Genomic DNA, 26,161 nt, shown 5'->3' with positions numbered 1-26,161 from the left:
AAGGCAAAAGCCATCAGAGGGTGTGACTGGTAACTTCTCCTGATAAGCTAATAACTCAGCAGGGTGGGAGGGCATATTTGTTTTGCTAGAAGTACCTTCCAGGCAGAAGCAAACATTTTTGTACATTTTTAAAGGGATTCCCACATCTCTCATTCCAACAGGCGTGTGACTGAACTGCCAACTAACTCATTATGACTGTCACACTGAGACCTCTCCGGTCTTTTCCCAGGAGCCAGAGGAGGCCTGGCTTCTCCCCCAGGGTAGAGGTTCAGAACATAGCACAGAGGGCATGGATGTAGGACAGAGTATGCCGGGCTAACACACAGGTGTCTTCTGGGAAATTATCAGCCTGTGGAGCATTGAGCAAAAATCCAAGGAAAGGCCTCCTTGGCTAGGGTTTGTTTTAAACCATGAAAGGAATGTGGGTTAGGTAAGAACGATAGATGGGACTTGGCCACCTGCCCCAGCTGGGCTTCCTTCTGCCTTTCGGGTCGGCACCTTCTCTTTATCATCGTCTTATCCCACTGCTCAGGGCTGCTCCCTGCTCCAGAAAGAATGGTAGCTTGATTAATTCTCCATAAGCTTTCATCTTGATTTCCCATAGGAGTGATAAACTTTGAGGAACAGAATTTGCTTCTTTCTTTCTTTCCTTTCCTTTCCTTTCCTTTTTTTTTTTTTTTTTTTTTGTGATTTATTTATTTGAAAGAGTTACAGAGGGAGGCACAAGAGAAAGAGGGAGAGATTTTTAGTCTGCTGGTTCACTCCACAAATGGCCACAATGGCTGGGGTTAGGCCAGGCTGAAGCCAGGAGCCAGCCTGGGAGTTTTTCTGGATCTCCCAAGTGGATGCATGGGCACAGACACTTTGGCCATCTTTTGCTGATTTTCCCAAGATATCAGTAGGGAGTGGGTTTTGAAGTGGAGTAGCCAGGACATGAACAGGATACCATGTGAGATGCAGACATCACATATGGTGGCTTTAGGCACTAGGCCACAGCGCCATCTCCAGGATTTAATGTCTTTTAAAGTTTATTTCTCTTCTCAGAACCTAGTACTAAGCACATGGTAAACCATGGAAGCCTGCTGCTTAACTCTGCTGTGGTTTACCCTGAGCAAGCCTCAGTAATATTGACCACAGGATACATTTGGGAGAGGGGTTGTATTAAGACAATGGTCATCTCAGAGTCAGAAAGCAGCCTTGTGTTTTTTTTTTTTTTTTGTGTGTGTGTGTGTGTGTGTGTTTACGGAATTGATCATAAAGCCTCAACATGAATGATGAAAATAGAGTTCAAAAAGTGTTTTGTATGCCAGTTCTATGACTTATTCACTGCAACGTTGGGCAGGGTCCTATGAACTTTATAACCTTGTAATAAAAAAAGAGTAGATGTGGGCCCGGCGGCGTGGCCTAGCGGCTAAAGTCCTCGCCTTGAAAGCCCCGGGATCCCATATGGGCGCCGGTTCTAATCCCGGTAGCTCCACTTCCCATCCAGCTCCCTGCTTGTGGCCTGGGAAAGCAGGAGAGGACGGCCCAAAGCTTTGGGACCCTGCACCCGCATGGGAGACCTAGAAGAGGTTCCTGGTTCCTGGCATCGGATCGGGGCGCACCGGCCCGTTGCGGCTCACTTGGGGAGTGAATCATTGGACGGAAGATCTTCCTCTCTGTCTCTCCTCCTCTCTCTATATCCGGCTTTCCAATAATAATAAAAATCTTAAAAAAAAAATTAAAAAAAAAAAAAGAGTAGATGTGAGGATGAAGTGTCATGCCAAAGGTAAAGTGTCTAACACAGAAAGTGGCTATAAATGGCTTTCAATAAATGTTTTAGTACAGAAAATTTAAAATTGCCCTCCTTTGATTTTATTGTTGGCTGTTAACTCCTGTACTCAGATCAGACAGATGATTCCAAAATTTCTTTAAAGTTTTTTTAAAAAGATTTATTTATTTATTTTATTGGAAAGTCAGATATACAGAGAGGAGGAGAGACAGAGAGGAAGATCTTATGGCCATAAGAGCCAGAACTGCGCCAATCAGAAGCCAGGAACCAGGAGCCAGAAACTTCTTCCGGGTCTCCCACACGGGTGCAGTGTCCCAATGCATTGGGCCGTCCTCGATTGCTTTCCCAGGCCACAAGCAGGGAGCTGGATGGGAAGTGGAGCTGCCGGGATATGAACCAGTATCCATATGGGATCCTGGTGTGTGCAAGACAAAGACTTTAACCACTAGGATATCATGCCGAGTCCTTTCCTCAAAATTTTTAGGAGTTAGATATTTTCTAATTATGAAGACTGGAAAACATTGTATTGATAAGGCAGGTTTTTTTCTTTTTTTGGCAATTGTTTGGATAATAAGTAATAACAGGTCAAGTTATTCTGAACTTTGATACAGATATCAAAAGGGTAAAACTGGAATGTGAGAGAATCCTTGAATTAGTGGTATAAACTTGACCCAATAAACCTAGATTTAGCATCCATGACCAGTTCTTGGTGGGAACAAAATCCACCTGATGAGTTGTTGACTTGAACTGACAGAGTGTTCCAGAATTGGGTGAGGAGCTCCACAATTCTGCGTGGCTGGGGTTGGCTATAGGAAGGAATGGATGAAAACAAAGCACTGTGATTGAATCATGAGTGAGAATGTCCAAACCGAACTTTATTTCACTCAGAAACAGAATGATCAAGATGGAGATCTTCTGTATAAATTCTACCCCATCTTCCTTCTTGTCCTTGCACAAAAAGTTGCTGGCAGACGTTGTCGGGACTATCGTGCCAAAGGTGTGAAGAATCAGCCCACTGGTCAAGAGACCTCACTGTCAGGAGCTGGCTCTGCACCTGCCTTTGGGGGTCGGCCCTGGTACTCGCAGGACCTTAGTTGCCTCTGTAAGTATAGTAAAACTCTATTAATCTGATGTTATCATTCATTTTTTAACAAAAGTAAAGCAACCAGTTGACATGATGAGTTTTTTTCCTGGCATCATTGGTTATTTATTTAAAATACAGACCATATTTGAAATGAAATAAAAGACATCAGACCAGTGGGAATAATGGTAATAGCCACAGGTGTGTGTAGAAGTGTAAAGCCTTATCTTGTATCTCTAGTTGTAAATACAGCATGCGTCATGAGATACTTGCTTTTCTTGTATTCTAAGGCAGCAAAGACAATTTATTTCTCTTTTACAAAAGCCCGTGGCCTTCAATTCCATTGCAAAAAGAAGGCGTGATTATAAAGTGAGGCTGGAGAACAATTTCCTGACAAAACTTCTGAACAAAGTTTGTTTTGTAATAGTCTCTTGTGAATTATGAAAAAAGATTTTCCTGGCAAGTGTGTTTCTGTTTTTCTTCCTTATCAGGCTTTCTACAAACTAAGGATTACTCAATCTAGCTGGGTAAAGTATATACAGAAAACTCCTATTTGAAAAATCTTGTTACACAGAGTAGTTAACGAGCACACAGAGGATATTGACCTATGGGAAACACTCCCACCAAGAGAAGCAATTATCAGAACAGCTTTATCAAATGGGAGTATCTACTTGATACAGTTAGCTCATGTGGCGAGCAGAAAGGCAATGGATTCACTTCCATTTTCTCCTCTTTGGCCAACTCATCTTTCTTGTTATCCTGCTTTGGTGTCTTGGCGAAGTTTTATTGTCATCCTCTCCCCATTAATAAGGCCAGCATTTAGTCTCTTGATTTCCCTAATTTTCACATGGATTTAGGGACCATTCTGTTTGGGATACCAAGAATCTTTGTATAACAGTTTGATGACACCTTTTTTAAGGTACATATTTGTTATCAGAGAAGCAACTGCATTAGACCAAAAGGCACATTTGTATGTCCAGTTTCTGGGCTAGTTTAGAAAGCCCAGCAAGGATTTAGGGCTGTGTCATGTTGTTTTATGTAGTCTGTGGAGATCAACAGTGTCCACATCGAGATTTTCACTGCTTCTTTTCAGGCTATTCTGAAGCAGTATGGTGTTTGGTGCCTTATATCAGGATGCTTATGTTTGGACAAGGGGTAAAGGGAGCGATAAAGTGCTAAAGAAATACCCATGGCTGCACCGATTAACCAAGAGCATCAGCAAGGTCGAAATCATCAAATGCTGATGTTTCTGTGGATGGACTTGCTACACTAACTGGTTTCCAGGGACGTCCAGGGCATTTGGGGGATGTTGTTTCTGGAAAGTCAGATATCAGGTTAAACAAAGGGATTTTGGAACCTATCTTGACATCAGGGATCCAATCATCATCACTTTCTGTGGGAGCTGGTGGTGTGTTAGGCATCGTAATTGCCAAGAGGTCTGAGTCCTGAAACACGGGAAGGGTAACTGCTCTATCTGCCTGGGTTAGGAAAGGCAGGGATGTCGGCCCTTCTGTCTTCTCTTGTGTCTGTGCAGAAGTGGTAATCTCTTCAGATGAGCTTTCCGAGTGCTTTCCTTTGTTTTTGCCTTTATTTTTATATTTTTCATGGCCATGACCAAGCTTATGCTTATTTTTTTGTCCAAGGGCTAGGCCACGCCCCCTTTTCTGTCCATGATTAAGACCATGTCCTCCTTGATGTTCAAGATCATAGTTTAGTTCCTGTTGGTGTCCATAACCAAGGCCATGTTGTTTTTTATGCCCATGGCCAAGGCCATGCCCCTGTTTGTGCCCAGGGGTTTGGTCATGCCCATGTTTATGGTCATGGTCAAAGCTATGTTTTTTTTGCTCTTCAAGGTACCAGCCATGCCCACGAGTGGATCTTTGTTCTTTTTCTGGATCCTGCTCTTCATCTTGTACAGGTGCCGTGAAAGTGTGGGATGGACTTACAGTTGTGCCTTCTTTCCCTTGCTCCATGAGTACTGATCGGAAAGGTGAGAATCCTGGAGGTCTTTTCATAAATGACACCTAAAAGGCAATATTGGGGTGAATGGGTTACTGTAAAAACCATTGTATCAGTAAAGAAAAAGGAGATTGACATCAAAGGGAAAGGTCTGCCAGATTTTATGTACTGCATTAGTGTTCCAGAATGAGTGAATAATATATAGTCCTCTTTTGATTGACCTTAACATGTATGAACATTGGTTATTATTCATTTTATTAATACTCTAAAGCAAGCTAGAGTGTTTTTTGCTTTGTTTTTCTTCTATCTAGAATAGTGATTGGCTCAGCTATATAGCCTTTAGTGTAGGTGGGGAACTTTTGGTCTGTGAGCCAAATAAGGCCTACAAAATCATTTTGTCTGGCTCTGCCAAGGCAGCTGCAGGCAGGATTTGAAATTTCGTAAGTCTGTATCAGGCTAATTTTTAGGTTGATCATTTTGTATGGCCTGTGAATGATGTTATAAACATCCAAATGTTCCTTGGTACAAGAAAGGTTTCCCATCCCTGCTGCCGTGTCTGCAGGCTTATAATTGGGCAAGTACATGGTACATTGTTCATTAATTGATTCTATATCTGTGATCACCATGACTGAAAAACGTAAGGGCTTTATGAACTGAATACAAAGGGAGCATGTATTAATGGTTACTCTCTTGAGTCAGGACATGTTCACCAGAGTGAAGTGCCCCCTTTGTGTACTGTTCAGGTTAGGCTATCAGTACACCTCTACATGTCTGAAAACCCAAGTCAAATCATGTGACTGGAGCTCCTGTGGAATTTGTTAAAAAGCAAATTCTGATTCATTAGAACTGGAGTGGGGCTGAGTGAGCTCCTTGGAGGTAAGTAGAGGGCAGTGGAGAGCTAACATTTCCCTCAGGCACACTTGGAGGGTAGATGGCCAGTCTCCTGGCACTTTGCAAAGGGAGCTTTAAGACACTGATCCTGTGCAGAGTGCGGCAGCCCAGCAGCTAAAGTCCTCGCCTTGCATACACCAGGTTCCCATATGGGTTCCAGTTCATATCCCGGCTTCTCCGCTTCCCATCCAGCTCCCTGCTTGTGGCCCGGGAAAGCAGTTGAGGATGGCCCAGAGCCTTGGGATCTTGCACCCGTGTGGGAAATGTGGAGCAATCTCCTGGCTCCTGGCTTCAGATCAGCTCAACTCTGGCTATTGCAGCCAATTGGGGAGTGAACCATCAGATGGAAGATCTTTCCAACTCTGTCTCTCCTTCTCTCTGTAAATCTGACTTTCCAATAATTTTGTTTAAAATGCTAAAAAAAAAAAAAAGAAAGAAAGAAAATGATCCTGTGTGAGAAGTGATTGTGAGGCTTGTTGTCATTTCTAGCCATTTAAAAAGGGGGGGAGGGGAAGATCAGCAGAGAAATGTAAGATTTCTCCCATTTAAAACATTATAGTGTCCCAATTAATTTCAATAATGCTCCATTGGGCCTGGTGCGGTGGCCTAGCGGCTAAAGTCCTTGCCTTGAATGCGCTGGGATCCCATATGGGCACCGGTTCATATCCCAGCAGCTCCACTGCCCATCCAAGCTCCCTGCTTGTGTCCTGGGAAAGCAGTTGAGGACAGCCCAAAGCCTTGGGACCCGCGTGGGAAACCTGTAGGTTCCAGGTTCCTAACTTTGGATCAGCACAGCACCGGCCATTGTGGTCACTTGGGGAATGGATCATCGGATGGAAGATCTTCCTCTCAGTCTCTCCTCCTCTCTGTATATATGACTTTGTAATAAAAATAAATAAATCTTAAAAAAAAATTCTCCATTGTCAACCTCAAAATAGGAGTTTTTAGAATGAGCAATGAGCAGAAATGACACCAAGCTGACTGTAGTTACGATAATATCACTTGGGGGCCAGTTCAGTTAAGCCGCCACCTGCAATGCTAGTCTCCTGTACTGGACTACTGGTTTGAGGCTTGGCTTCTTATTACGATGCGTGGGAAAGCAGCAGATGCTGACCTAGGTACTCAGGTCCCTGCCAACCCTGGGAAACCTGGATGGCACTCCTGACTCTTGGCTTCAGCCTAGTTGTTGCAGCCATTTGGGTAATAGAAACAAACAGAAGATCTCCATCTCTCCCTCTGTCATTTTGCCTTTCAAATAAATATTTGAGAAAATGAGAGTCATACCATTTCCAGTGGTTGACAGTTGACAGTAGGGTAAATTTTTTGCTCCCAAGGTATCACATGAACGTTAGCCTTGCATTCTAGATTTTGCTATTTGTGAAAACAAAAAACAAGAGGTCATTTGTAAGAGACTGAAACAAGTGATTCTTAGTATATCAAAGAGGTTTCCAGGGAGAAAGTAGACAGCTGTGTTAGTACTCACACCAGGTGATTTGATTTCACAACTTTCAGTCAATTCTTGATTACTTTCCTTAGAACATGTGGTTTCCTTGGCTGTGAACTCAATAGCAAATTTTTGTCCAGCCACCACCTGGAAAATTAATTTGTATGAAATAATTGCTTAATATAGGTATGTATAATAAATCATGTATATTATTACTCTAAGGATGTTAAAGCGAGATTCTTGAAATTTCAATCATATCCTGACTGCCTTGGAGGGTTACATATAAAAGAACACCAATGCTTTGCAACAAAGTTTTGTGTTTGTATGCATATTTAAAATATTTGGCAGGTGGGTATTTAGCCTAGTGGTTAAGATACTCATGTGTCACACTGAAGAGACTGGATTTGGTTTTCAGCGCTGCGTCCTGACTCATCTTGCTGATGCAGACCCTGGGAGGCAGTGCTGATGGTTTAGGGTCCTAGGTCCCTGCCACCCATGTGGGTGAATTGGATTGAGTTTTTGGTTCTGGGCTGTGGTCAGCCCAGCTCAACTCAGAACTGGATATTCTGAGAGAGTGAGCCAAGAGATGGAAGATATCAACGTTTCACTGTGATTCAAATAAATAATTAAGTAAATTAAAGAATAAAGTTTCATAGGAAAGCAAAAACCAGAAAGGGGAAGTCAAACTGACAAAAAAACAAGACTGTTCTGGGTTGGTACCAAGTAAGCCCCAGGCAGGTCATGTGACTATGAGAAGTGGGAGGACAGGAAAGAGGCCCCAGAGTACAGAAGTCGGAGGGTCAGTTTTGATTGATTTTAGTAATTTGTTCACCTTTTCTCCAGTTATAAAGCAGCACAAGAAATCAGAATGGTAAAGATAAATGACCTCTAGTGCAACCCCCTGAAAACCACCTCTGTAAATCTCGACGCGTTGGTTTCTTTTCATTATTGCTCTCTGTACATTTTTTTATGTCATAATTGAGAATACAATATATATTCAATTGTATGGCTCCTTTTAAACATTAACTATGAAAACAGAAGACATTTCCCATGATGACAGTTCTTGAAGAGGCACTGTAAAATTGCTGCTCGGGCCCAGCGGCATGGCTGAACGGTTAAAGTCCATGCCTTGAACGCGCCAAGATCCCATATGGGTGCTGGTTCTAATCCCGGCAGCTCCACTTCCCATCCAGCTCCCTGCTTGTGTCCTGGGAAAGCAGTCGAGGACAGCCCAAAGCCTTGGGACCCTGCACCCATGTGGGAGACCTGGAAGAGATTCCTGGTTCCCAGCTTCGGATCGGTGCAGCACCGGCCGTTGTGGTCACTTGGGGAGTGAATCATCGGAAGGAAGATCTTCCTCTCTGTCTCTCCTCTCTGTATATCTGACTTTGTAATGAAAATAAATAAATCTTTAAAAAAAAATTGCTGCTCAGGGGCCAGTGTTGTAGTGCTATGGATTAAGCAGCTGTTTGTGACGCCAGCATCCCATGTGAGTACCAGTTTGAGTCTCAGCTGTTCTACTTCTGATTCAGCTCGCTGTGGATGTGCCTGGGAAAGCAGCTGAAGAAGGTGCAAGGCCTTAGGCCATGGGTGAGACCTGGAGGGAGTTTCTGTCACTTGGCATCAGCTTGGCTCAGCATTGGCTGTTAGAGCCACCTGGGAAGTGAACCAGCTGATAGAACTTCTCTCTTGTTCTCTGTCTCTCTGTAGCTCCCGCTCTTTTTGTCACTCTGCTTTTCAAATAAATAAATAAACCTTTATTTAAAAATGGCTATTTAATGCTCCACTCTAAGGCTATGCCAGGCCTAGTTGTCTATTAATTCTCGTGTTATTGATTTTTGGACAGTTCACCATTTTTTTTTTTTTGCTCTTATCATCAAAACTACAATGAATATCATTATATATATAAGACTCCTATTTTAGATTCTTGTGAAAATTTTCAATGATATTATGGTCACGTTGGCTTGCTTTCTAAGACTTAAGTTTTATTTTGTTTACTTTTCTTTAGCTTATCTTTAGGGAAGCCTGATTTGGGTCTCTGCAATAGCCACCTGTCGTCCACCGACGCCTGAGTCCCAAATGGTAGCAGTGGAAGAGGCTCAGGCTCTTCAAACCCAGCCACTCATTTTACAGATGGAGCCCTATGAGCTGAAAAAGCCTGAATGGCAGGCCCGGTGTGGTAGCCTAGTGGCTAAAGTCCTCACCTTGCTTCTGCCTTTTCTCACCTATGCAGGTGACAGTGGGGAGTTGACCCCCCACCTGGACATTCTTAACCTGGCTTTTAGGCTCCCAGGGTTTTTGCCTTCCAGGCTCTGACCTGTGCACCACGGACATGCCTTGACCGAGCAGCCCAACATCTAAGGGTGCATTTTTTTCTTTTCTTTTTTTTTTTTTAAGATTTATTTATTTTTATTACTAAGTCAGATATACAGAGAGGAGGAGGGACAGAGAGGAAGATCTTCTGTCCGATGATTCACTCCCCAAGTGAGCGCAACGGCCGGTGCTGCGCCGATCTGGAACCTCTTCCAGGTCTCCCACGGGTGCAGGGTCCCAATGCATTGGGCTGTCCTTAACTGCTTTCCCAGGCCACAAGCAGGGAGCTGGATGGGAAGTGGAGCTGCCGGGATATGAACCAACACCCATATGGGATCCCAGCACATTCAAGGCGAGGACTTTAGCTGCTAGGCCATGTTGCCGGGGCCTAAGGGTGCATTTCTAAGAAGAAAGGAAACCCTAGGCAGTGAGAATGGAGGGAGGAGTGACATGGACAGAAGTGTGGAGAGACAAATTGACACACTGACCCACACAGTCGAGCCCGTGGCACCAGGTGACGTGATGACAGAGTAGATACATGTAGAATCTTGCTTTCCTTGCCTGCGCTTTTGTTTCTTATGTTCTACTTGTTAGTATTAATACAGTCTTTTAGGATTTGAGAAGTGATTTGTGATTATCTTATTGTATCCTCAACCCAGTTCTTTACAAATGGAAAACAGAGAGAATGTTCTAAGAGAGTTACTCATGGTCGTACATCAAGCATGCAGCAAGGCCAGTACTTGGAATTCAAATCAACCAAGTCCTGTGCCCAAGGGTACCGTCTCCCGATCCAGAACCAGCATCAGTGACAAAATTAGTAAGCCACTTGAGCCTAGATTGTTGGTATCGCTGTGTTTGTAGCATAAGGTACGGACCTGTACGGTGGCTTTTTTCACAGTGTCAATCTTAAACAAGGAAGTTCCATTATTCACTTCATTAAGCTTTTTTGTGGAATGAGTCAGCACCTCCTGCAGCATTGGGCTGTCCACGGGTATGGCCTTGGGACAGCCAGCGCATATCTTGGTGGGTGGTGGAATAAACTCCTCCCCTGAAAGAATCAAATGTTAAGTGAATATGCACAGTGCAAGAACAGCCTCCCCTAACGCCTCTCCTGCACAAGACCCAGCCTGTGGTTTGTGGAGTGCCACGAGGTAGCCAAGGTACTGAAGGTTGTCTGTCTGACCTGCATTATTTGACTGTCTTCTTCTTAGCGTATGGTAGGGAAACACCTTCATTTGGAAGCATTAATGAGTCATTATTTGACTGTCTTCTTCTTAGCGTATGGTAGGGAAACACCTTCATTTGGAAGCATTAATGAGTCAATCATTAAAATAAATAAATAAATAAAATCAGCATGATTTATTTTTTCTGACTTTTTTACTTTTGATACTGAAAGCAATGTTCAAAGTAAAGGAGTGACTTTCTAATGAAAATGTTTAAGTCTTGGGGGACAGAAAGTTATGCCAAGCTTCTCATTATTGAATGCATATAGCATGAGAAAAGCCAAGCACAGTTACAACAAATACTGAACAAGAAACTTCATTTTCTTCTGCTGTAACATGTGGGGGAGAAAAGAAAAACCCTTGTGATTGCAAGGATTTTATTTTGTGTCATTAACAGTGGAATACATTTCTCTCTTTTATTACCCAATTTAAAGACAACTTCTACTCAAGGAAGGCCAGCCGGTGTTGATCACCAAGGCCAGCCTTGCCCAGAGGACATGACATGTCCTTTCTGTCACCATGTCCCTTTATGGCAGAGCAGACTCAGGTGCACCTGCTGCCTAAGTTGGGTAGGGACGGGGACAGTACTCTCCAAAAGGGTGGGAGGTTACATCGACTGCCTGGTAGGCCATGGGGAGCCATGTTCAGTTTCCGAGAAAGAGTCAGCCATTTGTCTGGGAGCATGATTCTGCTGGAGGGCTGCCTCACCTGGGAGAATGTCACACTCCTGGGAGAAGGAAGTTATCCTTAGCTGAGGGTCCATGTATGCATGATCTAAACATTCAGCGGTATCCTGGAGTTGAAAAAAAATATGCAAATATATACACAAATCACATTTTTTAAATGCTCTTTCAACAACCATAAAATCTACAAATAGGATATCTACTTTCCAAACTGTCTTATGAAGCCAGTGAGCAAGACTTAAGGCAACAGTTTCTTAGACATGCTACATGAGTGCAAGTGCCCAAGCAGTTGGGTCATCTTCTGCTGCTTTTCCAGGCACAGTGACAGGAAGCGAGGACTTTAGCTGCTAGGCCATGTTGCTGGGCCCAGAGGCTGTTTTCAAACTGATGTCTTCTTAGGAGGAGGATCTGTAATTCCCACTGAAAGCTAGCTATATTCTATTTGGCATGTTTGCTTTCTATCAGGTTTTATATTTATGTTTACCATGTTTGAATGAAATCTATATGTTTACTTTTTTAAAAAAAGATTTATTTTTATTTTTATTACAAAGTCAGATATACTGAGAGGAGGAGAGACAGAGAGGAAGTGGAGCTGCCAGGATTAGAACCAGCGGCCATGTGGGATCAAGGCGAGGACCTTAGAGCCACCAGGCCACGCTGCCGAGCCCTTTTTTTTTTTTTAAAGATTTATTTTATTTTTATTACAAAGTCAGATATACTGAGAGGAAGAGAGATAGAGAGGAAGTGGAGCTGCCGGGATTAGAACCAGCGGCCATGTGGGATCAAGGCGAGGACCTTAGAGCCACCAGGCCACACTGCCGAGCCCTATATGTTTACTTTTGATTCTGCTTTTTTTTGTTTTGACTTAACTTTTTTTTTTACTTAACTCATAGCCACATTAGTATGTCACTGAAAGCTTTAAGGTCTTCTGGTAGCTACATCATACTGTACTGTATGGACATACTGTATTTTAATTATTCCCTAATGTTACTCAAAAAATCTAGCTTCATTGTTTTCCTTCTAAAAATAACATCAACATCAATGTCTTGTGGTCTGCAGTTCCCATTTCCCCCCCGTAGAACGGACTTTTAGAAGCAAAATGACTAGACTGACTGACAGCGATGCCTTGGTAGTGGCACCGTGTTAAAAGAAAATACTCCTGCACGGCATCATGCCTTGGCTCTTTGCATATTCCTCACCCATTGCCACTTTGAGACACACCATGGTAACGTAATTATGCTTCAGAAGGAAAACTATGGTTCCAGCATGGACCACAAAGGTATAGAGTCTGGATGTTAAAGACACAGGCAGAGAAGGAAAGGTGAGAAAAACAGAGAAGCTTAAAGTGAGGAACTGTCCCAAGGAAAGCTGGAAACAGCGGAAGGACACTGAGTGCAAAGGGAAGAACAGGAAACAGGAAGGTATGAGGACATCACCAGATGAACTTGACAATATCATCAGTCTACTCAGACCCACCCAGAGCCCTATTTATATTCTAAACATTCACAGCTGGCTGTGGAGAGTCTTCTCCTGGAAGGCAAAGACGTGGGCTTATGGTGAATGTAAATCACAAAATGTCAGCTAAAACTCCAGGGCTTAGACTGTGCCACACAGCTTGATCCTTCCCGTGTGTAGGTCCTATAACCAGAAAGTTGAGAACTTCATCCTTCAGCTTTTGTCTACTTACGCCACTCAAAAGGGACTTGCAGTCTGGAGTCAGGAGGAGAAAATGCTCCTTGGAACAGTTGGTCTGTATAATTGTGTAGGTGATCTCAAAGTTCCATCCAGCCACCACCTGAAACAATTTGCGGTTGAGCATTGAAAGAGGATAATTTAAGCATTAATCACTGTGAGGTGTAAACACAATGAGTTTAGGAGACTACCTGGCATAGATTACATATATATTACAAATATGCTAAATATCATTTATACTATATTATTACACATAATATATACTCTATTTAAGAAGTAGACTTTTATAATAATTTCTAGACAAACATCACTACTGAGCAAGTACTAAATACCTTGAGAGTCACACATCCACCCACACACACACCCACCCACCCACACACACACCCAAGTCCATCTAAAACATGAAGCATAAGAAGTAGATGGAGGGCCTAGCATGGTAGCCTAGCGGCTAAAGTCCTTGCCTTGCAAGCGCCAGGATCCCATATAGGTGCCGGTTCTAATCCTGGTGGCCCTGCTTTCCATCCAGCTCTCTGCTTGTGGCCTGGGAAAGCAGTCGAGGACGGCCCAAAGCCTTGTGACCCTGCACCCGCGTGGGAGACCTGGAAGAGGCTCCTGGCTCCTGGCTCTGGATCAGCACAGCTCCAGCCATTGTGGCCATTTGGGGAGTGAATCAGCAAACAGAAGATCTTCTTCTCTGTATATCTAACTTTCCAATAAAAAAAATCTAAAACAAAAAGAAGTGGATGGAGCTGCCAACCCCTTAAATAAGACCCAACAGTATTTCCTCTGTCAGGCTACAGAGAGAGTATGTGTTGTTGACTGTCATGAAACAAGAATGCTCCTCTAAGTAAAGAAAATGATGCTCCAGTGGCCTTTAGACCTTTTGGGGTGTGCTTAGATTATCAGACCACTAGGTGGCACACTCTCTCCTGCTTTCTGTGCTGTCTCATTCTAGTGCCTGAATAAGATTGTAATTGTGCAATACTGGCATCTTTATTGAAGGCAAGCTGTGGGGCCTTTTTCGAAATTTGTGAAATACATATTTTTGTTTACTTATTTTTATTTATTTGAAAGAGATAGGAGAAGGGAGAGGGGAAAGAAGTTGGGGGGGGGGGAGGGATCGTCCATTTACTGATTCACTCCCTTCAATGCTCACAATAACCAGAACGTGGTTGTGTCAACACAGGAGCCTGCAGCTCCATCTGGGTCTCCCACGTGGGTGCCAGGGGCCCAAGTTCTTGAGCCATCATCTGTTACCTCCCTTCACTGCATTATTGGAAAGCTGGATTGCAGGTGGACATGGGACTCCATCCCAGGCATCCCAAGTAACAGCTTAACCCACTGTGCTGCAACGCCTATCCCTTATAAGGCATTTACTGAAGAGAGAACATTATTGACTAAAATGAATCACTCATAATAAGAGGATGAAATGCAAGCGACCCAATCAACTGCCAGCAAAGATTTGGTGAACTGAGCCAATAAAAATTTTTGGTTTATCACTTCCTTTATTGTTCTGATGATATGGAAACTATAATTTCAGGGGTACTCAGAAAGGCATTTCAACCTCTTAAGATACAATTGAACATGCTAGAACCACGTTTACATTATGATAGCAAGACGGTACCAGTTGTCTCAAGACTATAAAGCCAGGGTGATTTGCCATCACACCACTGGTAGGACTCACATTTCCCCTTTATGAACAAACTTCAAAGGAAGTGGATCTGACCATCCACCTTTCCCACTGTGGGTCGCACCATTCTTGCCCCAGTGCTGGACATGAGACACCCGGAAGAACTCCTCACCACGGCCGTGCTGCCATGGTAGCCAATGATATTTAAGATTATGAAACCCTAAATGTAAAGAACTAACATTTTGTTTTGATCAATATCATGTAACATAAAAAATGAAGCAGCAGACCTGTTTTAGGGCCCCTTTGACTTCCTGAAGAGCGAACAGGTGGGAATGCTTAGTGTGGTTGTTGAAATGTTCAACGGCGTGCCTCAGAACGGGCTCCAGTTCAGGGCTCTTGGTGGACACAGGATACACGCAGCCCAGGCAGTTATACTGAGCTGTCACCACAGGGCCCTCAGCTTCGCAAAGGGCAAGAAAGGGCAGTGTTAATGATGGATACCAGCATTCAGACACTGGGGTTTTAAACAAGGACAATTGAGCAGACCCTAATAGGCCGAGTTCCCAGTCAGTCTTAGTATGCGTTAGAAAGAGAGAATACAAGATGCTTTATCAGGGAGGGGGAAGAACTGTCATTCACTCAGGAACATTTCCTTCTTCCTCCTCCTCCTCCTCTTCTTCTTCCAATTGAAAAGGCAGATTTACAGAGAGAGGGAGAGATAGAGAGATCTTTCATCTGCTGGTTTACCCTCAGTTGTTGGAACTGAACTGATCCAAAGCCAGAGGCAGGAGGTTCTTCAGGTCTCTCGCATGAGTGCAGGGGTTCAAAGCTTTAAGCCATGCTCTGTTGCTTTCCCAGGCGATAAGCAAAGAGCTGGGTAGGAAGTAGAGCATCTGGGATACTAACCAGTGTCCATATGGGATCCTGGTGCTTGCAGGCAGAGGATTAGCTGATTGAGCCATTGTGCTGGCCCACTCAGGGACATCTTATAGGTATAGGGACATGAATCATCATTTTAATTTTTATTTTAAAGTAATTTCTAATTATAGAATTAATTTTTAATTTACCCTTTTATAAAAGAAGTGAAACATTATAGCTACATTATTATTTATATTTCAGTGTTACAAAAAGCTCTTTGAAGTCGAGCACAGGGATTCCTAGATATTATCTTAACTAAATCTCATCAATATGTATTTTGCACCTGCTGTTACACACTGGGCTCTTCAGGTTCATCACTGATAGTTACTGATATAAAGAAAAGGACAGGGAAGGGAGGAGAGTCAGAACTATAGGCAGATCACCTCAACATTATTTGGTAACATCTTCCAAGGCAGGAGCTGGGATGGCATCAAGGAAGACTTGCACGTAAAGATAAAGATAAAGATGCCTGAGCTAAAAAGGATGACGTAACATGAGGCATGCATGTAAGGGTGAGGGCGTGGTGAGGAGGGATGGATGGCCCCAGCCCAGACAGGTCTAGTGAGACACAGCAGCATGGGACACAGCACACAGGCATTTTACCAGAGCCTCAAGAATGCGGTGGGGAGGGGGGTCATCAGAGTGTGCAGCATCTGCAAAGAGGACCCTGTGCAGTTATACAGCCTGCATTCCCTAGGCCTGGGGTTACTAACTGTAGTCCGAGGTCACTACTCAGTTTATGCAAAGGATTTTGAAAGGAGCTTGTACTGCTTCATTGCCAAGCAACATTCATTCACAGATGGTCCCACCTGCTGGCTGCTTGGGGCAAATGCCGTGGCTGGGGGTGGGAGGGTGGGGGCGTGGGGGGAAGCAGCTGCAGAAGGCTGGCTGGTCTTGGGCCCCCAAGACTTCCTCCTCCAGGATGCTCCACTCCCTGCCTGCACCTGTGTCTGCATGCCTGCGATCCAAATACAGCCAGGAAGCCAACAGTTGGACTGCACTGTCCCCAGGTTGTAAACAGCTCAACACAACTCTCTTCGCAACCATTTCTCTCCTTAGATAAGTGGGTCAGGGAAACATTTGCAAGATGGATATGTGTAGCTTCCTCCCTCCTTTCTTTTTGAAGATTCCTTTTGAGTCAGGGTATTGGGTGACATTACACACTGGAGGGGAGTTCCATGAGGAAGGGAAAAGAATTACTGAATACAAATAATAAGCCTGAATGGCAGAGCTGGTGCTGGAGACAAGGCCAGCGGTTGCTTTTTCTGTTCTCAAAGCCAGCTGGCATTCAGGACATTGACTGGGGCCTGGTGGGAGAACCACCCCTGAGGTGAGGTTAGCAGGAACAGAATCACTCCATTTTTCTGGGTGGCAGAATGGATTTTCTACGCACTTACCCTCCTATTCCTAGAGATATGTTTAGCAATTAAATATTTGCGATTAGTAGTGAGTTCTTTCCTGTTTGGGGCTGTTTTTCTTGGAGTGCAACTGCTGGCAGCCATCCGAAGGCCAGGAATGCCGTTTCTGTGGGTTCTAGCCATCGCTAGTGCTGATGGGCAACCACTGCCACGAGGGCCACGTTGGACAGGGAAGCCGAGCTGTCCCAGGCTCGTCAGGTGCAGGGTCTCACAGAAGGAAGGCCAGTTCTGGGAAGGCTTTGGTGATTGACATTATCTAGATGTGCCCACCCTCTGAACTTTGCATGTCTGCCATGTTATGGAAGAAGCTAATAGTAGGCCCATCTCTTGATTGGTTGCACTGTAACTTACAGTCTTCAGGAATTTTGTTTATTGAGGATTTGCTCTCCCAGTTACACTGCTTACTAGCTATGGGATCTTGAGCAAGTTTATTAACTGCTCTGGGTTTCTACTTCCTCATCTGTACTTGGGGGATATGAATGTCTACTTCTTGGAGTTGAGATGAGGGTGAGGTATGTTAAGCCAAGTAAAATGTTCAGAACCATGGCTGCCTCAGAAGTCCTCAGTATTTTTACTTTCTAGTATTTGTGCTCTGATGATTATCATAAATACATTTTTATGGTTGCTTGGCATGATGCTTTTGACCATCTCTCCAAAGGAAAAATAAATAACATAGCCTTGATTAAACCTTGGTTGAGAATAACCAGGTGTTCCTGCAGCCAAGCAGGAGGCAGCTTATTGAATGAAGCAAAACTCAATGGCTAAGACTTCTCATTAAAAAATTGCAAATCTTGAGGGTAGGCATTTGGCTTGGTGATTTAGCTGGCTAATTAAGATACCAGAGTCCCATATCTGCATGTCTTGATTCCTTGTTCTGGGTTCAATCCCTTGTTCTGGCTCCTGACTCCAACTTTCTGCTAAAGCAGACCCTGAGAGGCAGCGGATGGTGGCTCAAAAAGCTGGGCCCCTGCCATCCACCTGGGAGACCTGGATTGCATTCCTGCCTCCTGGCTTTGACCTGATCCAACATTGGCAATTGTAGGCATTTAGGGGAGTGAACGGTTGATGGGCGCTCTCTGTCTGCCTCTCAAATAAATACGTAATTAAAAAAAAACCTTTTTTTAAGAAAAAAGGGAGTTGGAAGTTCTGATCCAGCTGTTTGAGGCCCCTGGCACAGCTGGCAACTGTACCCTTTCCTTCACCTTGCTGCCACGGGAAGAAGCCCACACCCCCTCCTAACCCCCAACTGAGCATGGACTCCAAGCAACATGCTTGAGAGCCTAGTGGGCATGTGTGCTGGCTCCCTTTGGAATATGCATGCCTTTTCTCAGAATGGCCCTGAAACTTCATGAATATGGATGGCTTTCCTGGAAGTTAGCCCTATACAACATGGGGAGCCAAGATTTTGGTCACGGGATATTCTTGCTCCTAGTTCAGTGTTCCTCCTCTGTGCCCGTGACTCGCACTGCTGCCCGTGTGTTTGTGCTGGTCTATGTGCCAGACAGGACTTGCACTTCGTCTTTTGTGAGTCTCACAGCAATCCCAGGAGGAGGAAAGTCCTGCTTGCTCCATTGTCTGCGTGAGGAAAAGGAAAGCCAAGAAAGCGAAGAGCTCTGATTTCAGGTCAGGTTGGACCTAAGGGTCTGTGCTATGCCACCTCTTCCACAATAGCCTGCTGCTGCCAACTACACACAGGTTAGGCTTGAGTGTTTCCATTGCTTTGCACACACACGTGATACAATGTGGCCCCACAGAAGGGTTCGGATAGTTCTGAAGCAAAGTGGGGGTGATGACCAGCAGGACCCTGGTCCAACTCCGGCACTCACTCACTTCACCCGACCCACGTGCACGCTCCCCTCCCCCTGACACTGCCAGTGGCATTGCTACTGTCCACTCTGGTTCCCTGCCCCTCGGGCTGTGCCATGAGCCCATCAGTTACCTGGAGTGATCTGGCAGGTCTGTGTTGCCACGTAGAATCTTTCGTTGTTCCTCTTCAAGACGGTGGCTGTGCATTCTCCTGTGGCCTGTGAGTAACAGAAAGGCAGTATCTATGCTGATGCGTCACACAGAGAGGCTCTCTTTGGACTCGCTACACATAGCTATCTCTACGAAACACAGAACGCACCACACTAGGAGAGCTTTGACAAGTGAAGATGTGTGTTTTCCTAGCCTACCAATAATTCCGTACAAGTCACCAAGATCCATGAGACGTGGGAGGAGAAGCAGTATCAGTGGTGGCATTCCTAAGCTTGTGTCTGCATTTCCATCCCTGGAGAGCCTTCTTTTCCCCCAAGATGTTTGGACTACAGGGTCAAAGAACCAGCCTACAGAATGCAGCTCCTAACTCAGTTCTTAATGTCAGTAGCTTCATACGATTCATATGAACCTAAGTTCAAATTAGTAGAAAGAACAAGGACTTGGTGCCCATGTAGCCCAGCCACAGGCTAGAGGTTATCTCTGTCAAGTCCCTTCATGTTTACCCATCTTGTAGGAGACATGCCACGTGGATCTGACAGGATGCTGTGATCATGAGAGCACCTGACAGAGGCCCACCATGGTCAGGCTTTCCTGTTGGCAGCTTTTGGCTAGGCAGAGCAACGGTGTCTGTTTTGTCTTGCCTCCCCATTCTTCAGTCCCACCCAGAGCTGTTCTCTCAGGATGAAGCACATCTCTCTATGTACAGGCTGTATCGCCTTGGGAGCCAGGCCGGGCAGGGCACAGTGGCCACCTGTCCCCACTTTGCAAATGAGAACATTGAGGACATCCGATTCGGAGCCCAGAGCTCTCTTAGAACTGCAGCTGACTGCCTTGTTCAAACCACACACAGACTGCCTGTGTCTTGACACCCAAGCGCTGAATCTGCAGGCTCGGGAGGAGGGCTGCAAACTTCCAGACAGCCATGGTGTGCCAGGCATCTGTTAGGGGCTCAGTTAAAATGGCCATTACTTATAAGATCACTTGCATAATCATCACTTTTTCCTTCTGCAGATTTTTTTTTTTTAAACAAGGGAGAACATGAGTTCAGAGAGGGCATACAACTTGCCTGCAGGCACACAGCTAGTTGAGACAAGGTTAACACTTGTTCTCAGGTTTGTGCCATTGAAGCCCCATGTCCTTCCCTTGCCAGTCCTTCAGCTCAACTTACCCAGTGCTCAGTTGCTTTCCTGAAGGTGACACCCCCTCACCCTGTCCAATGCCCTGGCTCGACACCAGAGCCCCCTTCTCACGGGTGGGCTTGCTCTGTGTAACTTCTGGCTTCTTCATTATTTTGTTTTTAAATCTGTGCAAGCAAAACTGTGTTGCCAACATGACACTTACAGCTTCCTGAGCGTCCCTGTAGTTACAATCCTGCCAGCTCTTGCCGTTTTGAACAGGACAGTCACCCTCCTTGATTTGGTACTTGAGGGAGTAAAATATATCGGAGCCAACCTGAAAAAGCAATCAAAGTTACAGTGCAGTCAGCTTACTGCAGAGCAGTCCTCGGAGTGTGTGTGGAGTTGTAATGGCTGATCCAGCCAGTGGGAACGGAGTTCTCACGACAATGACTGGGAGGCGCTAACATGCACTGAGGTGGCAGGTGGCTCACCAGCACCAACTTCCAAAGGTTGCCAGGAAACATCCCTAGTATTAGTTAATTAAAAACAACTGTTGATATGTCCACAGGTGACGAAACTTTAAAAAAATTTATAAGAAAATGGAATAAAAGATAAGTTTATTTGCACAGAACAAATCTTTAAGATTCCTGCATAGTTTTTTGTGATACACATCTTTTTAAATTTAATAATTAATTAATTAGCTTGAAAGGCAGAGTTACAGAGGAGAGAGAGAAATAGAGAGAGAGTGAGAGAGATTCCACCTATTGGTTCTTACCCCAAATGGCTACAATGGTAGGGGCTGGGCCAGGTCGAAGTCAGGAGACAGGAGCTTCCCATGGGTCTCCCACATGGGTGCAAGGTCCCAAGCACTTCCACTGCTTTCCAAAGCTCATCAGCAGGGAGCTAGATCAGAATTGGAGCAACCTGGACTCGAACCGGTGCCCATATGGCAACTTAATTCGCTGCCACAGCACTGGCTTCCATTATTACATTTTCTACAGACTTTTAGAAGATCCCTTGCATGTCTTTTAAAAGACTAGAAAAAGGGCAGATTTTGTAGCACAGTGGGTTAAGTTGCTACTTATGATGCTGGAATAGTGGAGTGCCTTCAAACAAACATTTCTAAATGATCTTCTAATTTTTTTCTAATGAGCATGAAAGTATTTATTTATTTGAAATGCAAAGTTACAGAGAGAGAGAGAGAGAGAGAGAGAGAGAGAGAGAGAGAGAGAGAGAAGGAGAGATAGGAGAGAGAGAGATCTTCCTTCTATTGATTTACTACCCAAATGGCTACAAAGACTGGGGATGGGCCAAAATGAAGCTAGGAGCAAGGAGTTTCTTCTAGGTCACACATGTGGGTGCAGGGGCCCAAGCACTTTGGTCATCTTGTGTTACTTTCCCAGATCATTAGCAGAAAGCTATATTAGAAGTGGAGCAGCAGGGGCCAGCATGATGGCTTAATTGGCTAATCTGCCACCTGAAAGTATTGGCATCCCATATGGGCCCTGGGTCATGTCCTGCATGCTCCACTTCCCATCAGCTCTTGGCCTGTGGCCTGTGGCCTGGGAGAAACAATTTTCTAATTAATTAATTAATTAATTAGTTAATTAATTAATTAATTTTAAAGAAGAGGACCAGTAAGGACTTGAATTGGTATCCATGTAGGATGCTGGTGCCACAGGCAGAGGTTCACCCTATAATGCCATGGTTCCAGCCCCACTGAGGTACTTTGGACAATCAAAAAACACAATACAATAAAATAAAAAAACAAAAAAGAGATCATGATTAAAGATAAATGTGAATAGCTGTATCTGAGTGGTGGGGTTTAATATGAGTAATTAATTTTGGTATTTCTATTTGTTTTCTAGTTTTTCTTCTTTGAGTTAAAAAAAAGAAATTTATTTTTATTGGAAAGGCAGATTTGTAGAGAGAAGGAAAAACAGAAAGATCTTTTGTCTGCTGGCTCAATCCTCAAGTGGCCACAACGGCTGGAGCTAAGCCAATCTGAAGCCAGAAGCCAAGAGTTTCTGCCAGGACTCTATATGGGCGCAGGGTCCAAAGGCTTTGGGCCGTCCCCTATCGTTTTCCCAGGCCACAGGCAGGGAGCTGGACGGGAAATAAGGCAGCTGGGACACAAACCCGGCATCCTTAGTTATGTAAGCACTTGTAGAGAGAGGATTACTCAATTGAGCTACCACATCAGGCCCTTTGTTCTTTCCAATTTTAAATAGATGTATTAACCCACCCAAGTATACACTTAAATGTTTTTTAGTATTCTTCCAAGTAATTCTTCACCCGAAAGAAATCTTTTACACGTTCCTCCTTCCTTCCAGCCCAGCAGCCAATAACCTACTTTCTGAGTTTGTCTTTGCCTGTTCCAGACACTACTATTAGTGGGTCATGCATGTGGTCCTCATCGGTGGCTCCTGTCACTTTGCATCATGTTTTCAATGTTGGCCATGTGTGGATATGTTAGTACTTCCTTCCTCTTCATGGCTGTTCTATTACTTCGTAAGATCTAACTGAGTATGTTTTTATGGTGGAAAGGTGCTGTGTTGGTTGGGTTTTTGGATGCAGATTTCTGGCATATGAAGCAGTAAAGGGCCTGGGCAGTGACATGGTGCAGCCCCTCTCTTTGCAGCTGAGAGCAGGGATGTCCCAGGAGGAATGAGGCCTGGCTCAAGCTGCCCCCAGGTCCTGAGCAGAGCCAGATACAATTCTGGAGCTAGGGAAGCCCATGACTGTGCTGGCTGCGAGCCTGCCTGGTCAGAGTGAATGCATCAGGCAAGGACAGTCAAACAGGATGGTCTCCAAGATTCCCTGCATGGTGAAGAGGCAGGCGTAAGGCACAGGTAGTGGCGGGAGCACTCATGTGGCAAAGTGAAGATTAACTAGAGAATGACATGGTCAGTTTAGAGCAAAGTCCCCAGTTGCTACCAACCTCATCCAACGAAGACACCAGAGCCAACTGTCATGCAAGGGCCCCTGGGAACAGAACTCCTCACATGACCACCCCAGATTATGAGACCGAGTGGCGTGATTTTACTTTCAGGGGAAAAAAAGCCAACAATAACCAAGATCTGCCCACTGTGTTTTTTGGCCCTATATTTGTGAGGTCACATGGTTGGGTTATTTTCCCATCGAGGCGATCAATTGTTTATCTGTCTCAGCCACGTAGTCTTCTCTAACGAAAACAAACCTTGGAACAATGACTTCTTTGAATCACACTTTCTGCTAGAAGTTGTCCCCTACCTGGGGATGTCAGGGCAGTGACCAAAAATGGGAACAGCCAGCTAAGTCCTGGCTGTCAGACTTGATTTGTTCAGGCATCTGAGTTTCATATTTTGTATTTTGTCTAAGCAGCCTACCCAGGCTAATCTCAGCCTTGACTCTGTGTAGATGGACCTTCTTGGTGATTTGCCTCACTTGAGATCTACGGGCTTTATATTTTAGTTGATCCCAGACTCTCAGGGGTTTTTCATATTGCAGTCCGAGTTCCTGGGTTCTCCCACTTGGCTGAATCCCTTTTAGATCACTGCCCCTCCCTTTGTTTCATTTTACCCTAGAAACAGCTTCTCCCATCACTACATATCACTTCTCCCATCACTGAGGAGTCTTACTGTGGTGGTCCAAGGACTCATCATTCCCTGTCCTCCCTCCAAGGCCAGAGAGTGGTGTCAATGTTTTTAAGAGTTGGAAAGTCTACCTTTGATTATCAATGGTTGTATGTGTGTGTAGGGGGAGGTTCCTGGTCTCTGAGTATCAGTACAAATCCCAAAGGACCCCAAGGTTAAATGTAACTCACCATCTTCTTGACATCTGTCACGCGATGCAACACAAACTGGTTGCCACTTTGGATCCTGGTGTTATATTTGTTCAGAGCAGCATCCACAGCCTTAAACACATCCTCATTGTTGCAGTCAATTTCTTCAGTGTTTAGTTGCTGGGTCTCACTGAGCAGCAGCCTGGAGCAGAAGACAAGGAGGGCAATGAGCTTCATGATGTAACAGTCTCCCTCTAGGAGCAGAGGGATGAGGATTCTGGAGCCAAGTTGGATGCTGAGTCCAGCAATCTTCAGCCTCTTGTCTCCTCTCTCTTCTGCCTCAACGTATGGGGCCTTGATTGGATTCCTGCTGCCATACGCTATGTGCCCCTATTCCAAAAGGACAAATGACTGTTTCATTACCCAAGGCAGTTTCTGGCTTAGAACATTGTGACTCTGGGGTTGCTGACCTGCCCATTGGCCTTGGAAAAGTGTGTTGGAGCACAGGACATATTTACAGGAGATTGCACCACTTTGCATTGCAAATCACAGCAGAGTCCAATAAAGCAGAAAACACCATCAGTCAGCTCTGTTATTCTCCGATGACTTTCCCAAAAGTGACTCCATGTGTAAACAATGCAACAAAGAGTACAAGGTGCAGACCTCTTTGCCCAACAACTTTCTAGGCAGTTCATCTGTCTGTATAGAAGCCGGCTGCCGTCACTTGATATGCATGCCTGGGAACCCCACAACAGTAGCACAACTGAAAAGAAACATGAGAAGTCTCTTGGGTCTTTGGCCAAGCCAGTCTCGCAGTTCGAGTGCATTGATTACATTAAAAAAAATTGTCAGCAGGGTGGAAGAGACAGGAGACAATTAGTCTCCTGTAGTAAAGGTTGGGTTGAGTGTAGACCTGCAGTTCCTGCCTTTGCTTCTTGTTTCTAGGTATGGGTGTCTTTTACTCGCCAAGCCTTAGCAAGCTTTCTGATGGAAGCTGTAAGGTTAAAGCTATGAATTGGTCCTTGGTAGATGCTTGCCTACAAGTCTTACCAAAACAAAGGTTGAATTCTTTTGCGGTTGTTGATAGGATTTTTAGCTTGGCAATTGAATTTGTCTGAGAAGCCCCTCCCCGTTTTGGAAAAGAGGAGTCAGTGGGGACTGAACGGTGCCGTTAGAGTGGTATAGGAACGTGCGTTAGAGTGGTATAGGAACGTGCGTTAGAGTGGTATAGGAACGTGGCAGTAAGTTCAAGTTGTGTTCCAGTCTGGCTGTGGTACTTGAGAACTATATTACCTTGAGCAAGGTGGAATTGTATAACCTTTCTGTGGATCAGTTTCTTCTCCTGTAAAATATGGAGAGTCATCATATCTTTTCCTTTTCATTTATTTGAAGGGTTAAATTACAGATGGGGAGAGAGAATCTTCCATCTACTGGATTACTCTCTAAATGGCCACAATGACCAGGACTGGTTTAGGCTGAAGCCAGAAGCTTCTGGGTCTCCAAAGAGGGTACAGAGGATCAAGGACTTTCTTTTACTCTACTGCTTTCCCAAGGTCACTAGCAGGCAGCTGGATGAGGAGCGGACCCAGCTGGGTCTCAAACAGGTGAGCACATGGTATGCCAGCATCTCAGGCATCAGCTAACATACTATGTCACAATACTGGCCCCCTTCTTAAAAAGGTTTTTGTTTTGTTTCATTTTTTTTTTTAGGAGTGATTGAAGTATATGTGCAGGGCCTGGTAATTGTCTGTTATAAATGGTGTCTGCTATTAGGGGGAGATGTTTGGAAATCTCTGACTTACTAAAATTGCATGGTGATGGCAGAGATAAATTCTACCTGAAGAGGAAAGAACAAAATTAAAGGTGTACAAAACGTGGGTAGGTTCTTAGGCTGACAGGAAGGAGGAGGCAGCAGAGATGCAGGGGCTGAGAGCTGGGAGGGTGAGGAATCAAGCGACATGCACACCCCAGAGGGGCTGGAAAGGGTTAGGCAAGGCTGCCCAGCGGGGGATGTGTCCAGCAGATGTCACACAGTCTTTGTAGCTGGGTTTGGTAGTGTGTTCACGCAGTGTGATAAACAAAGAACAAATGTGGTTTTGGAGGGGGAACAGTAAGAACTCTAATTCCAGTACCACAAATTAATAATTGTGAAGTACCACAAGTAATTAAACCTATTTGGACCTTATCTTCCTTCTCTAAAAAAAACCAGTATGGCATTCATTTTCCAAACTTATTTCCCTTTGCTTCTTGGTATACAGCTACCCTTCACCCCTTCTGGTG

General features: G+C 44.6%; 1 protein-coding gene across 2 annotated transcripts; it reads right to left on the bottom strand.

Moving 5' to 3' along the window:
- Nucleotides 1-2,645: 2,645 nt before the first annotated feature.
- On the bottom strand, nt 2,646-24,266 carry KNG1 (kininogen 1). Of its 2 annotated transcripts, XM_058662202.1 has the most exons (11): nt 23,924-24,266; nt 20,342-20,452; nt 18,963-19,047; nt 14,975-15,147; nt 13,053-13,160; nt 11,391-11,475; nt 10,335-10,507; nt 7,186-7,293; nt 6,987-7,073; nt 4,799-4,876; nt 2,646-2,871 (listed from the first exon to the last, which is right to left on the bottom strand). In XM_058662202.1, exons 1-11 carry the CDS (start codon nt 24,116-24,118, stop codon nt 2,791-2,793), a joined length of 1,284 nt encoding a protein of 427 aa, XP_058518185.1. In that variant the 5' UTR covers nt 24,119-24,266; the 3' UTR covers nt 2,646-2,790. The 2 variants fall into 2 exon arrangements, with proteins under 2 accessions (XP_058518185.1, XP_058518184.1); XM_058662201.1 differs by lacking the exon at nt 2,646-2,871 and having other exon boundaries at nt 3,302-4,876.
- Nucleotides 24,267-26,161: the final 1,895 nt, after the last annotated feature.

The sequence above is a fragment of the Ochotona princeps genome, chromosome 3 (genome assembly GCF_030435755.1).
Source record: "Ochotona princeps isolate mOchPri1 chromosome 3, mOchPri1.hap1, whole genome shotgun sequence".
Classification (NCBI taxonomy): domain Eukaryota; kingdom Metazoa; phylum Chordata; class Mammalia; order Lagomorpha; family Ochotonidae; genus Ochotona; species Ochotona princeps.
Note: the sequence above shows the minus strand (reverse complement) of the source record. Positions and strands in the feature narration are given on the sequence as shown.

Excerpts from the sequence above, each read along its gene's own strand:
- KNG1 (XM_058662201.1), bottom strand. The coding sequence starts at position 24,118 with ATGAAGCTCATTGCCCTCCTTGTCTTCTGCTCCAGGCTGCTGCTCAGT. Across the intron at positions 13,161-14,974 it reads TCAAAGGGGCCCTAAAACAG|GTGGTGGCTGGATGGAACTT; the intron begins GTCTGCTGCTTC and ends AAATTGTTTCAG. Across the intron at positions 11,476-13,052 it reads GCAAGTCCCTTTTGAGTGGC|GATACCGCTGAATGTTTAGA; the intron begins GTAAGTAGACAA and ends TTTCAACTCCAG.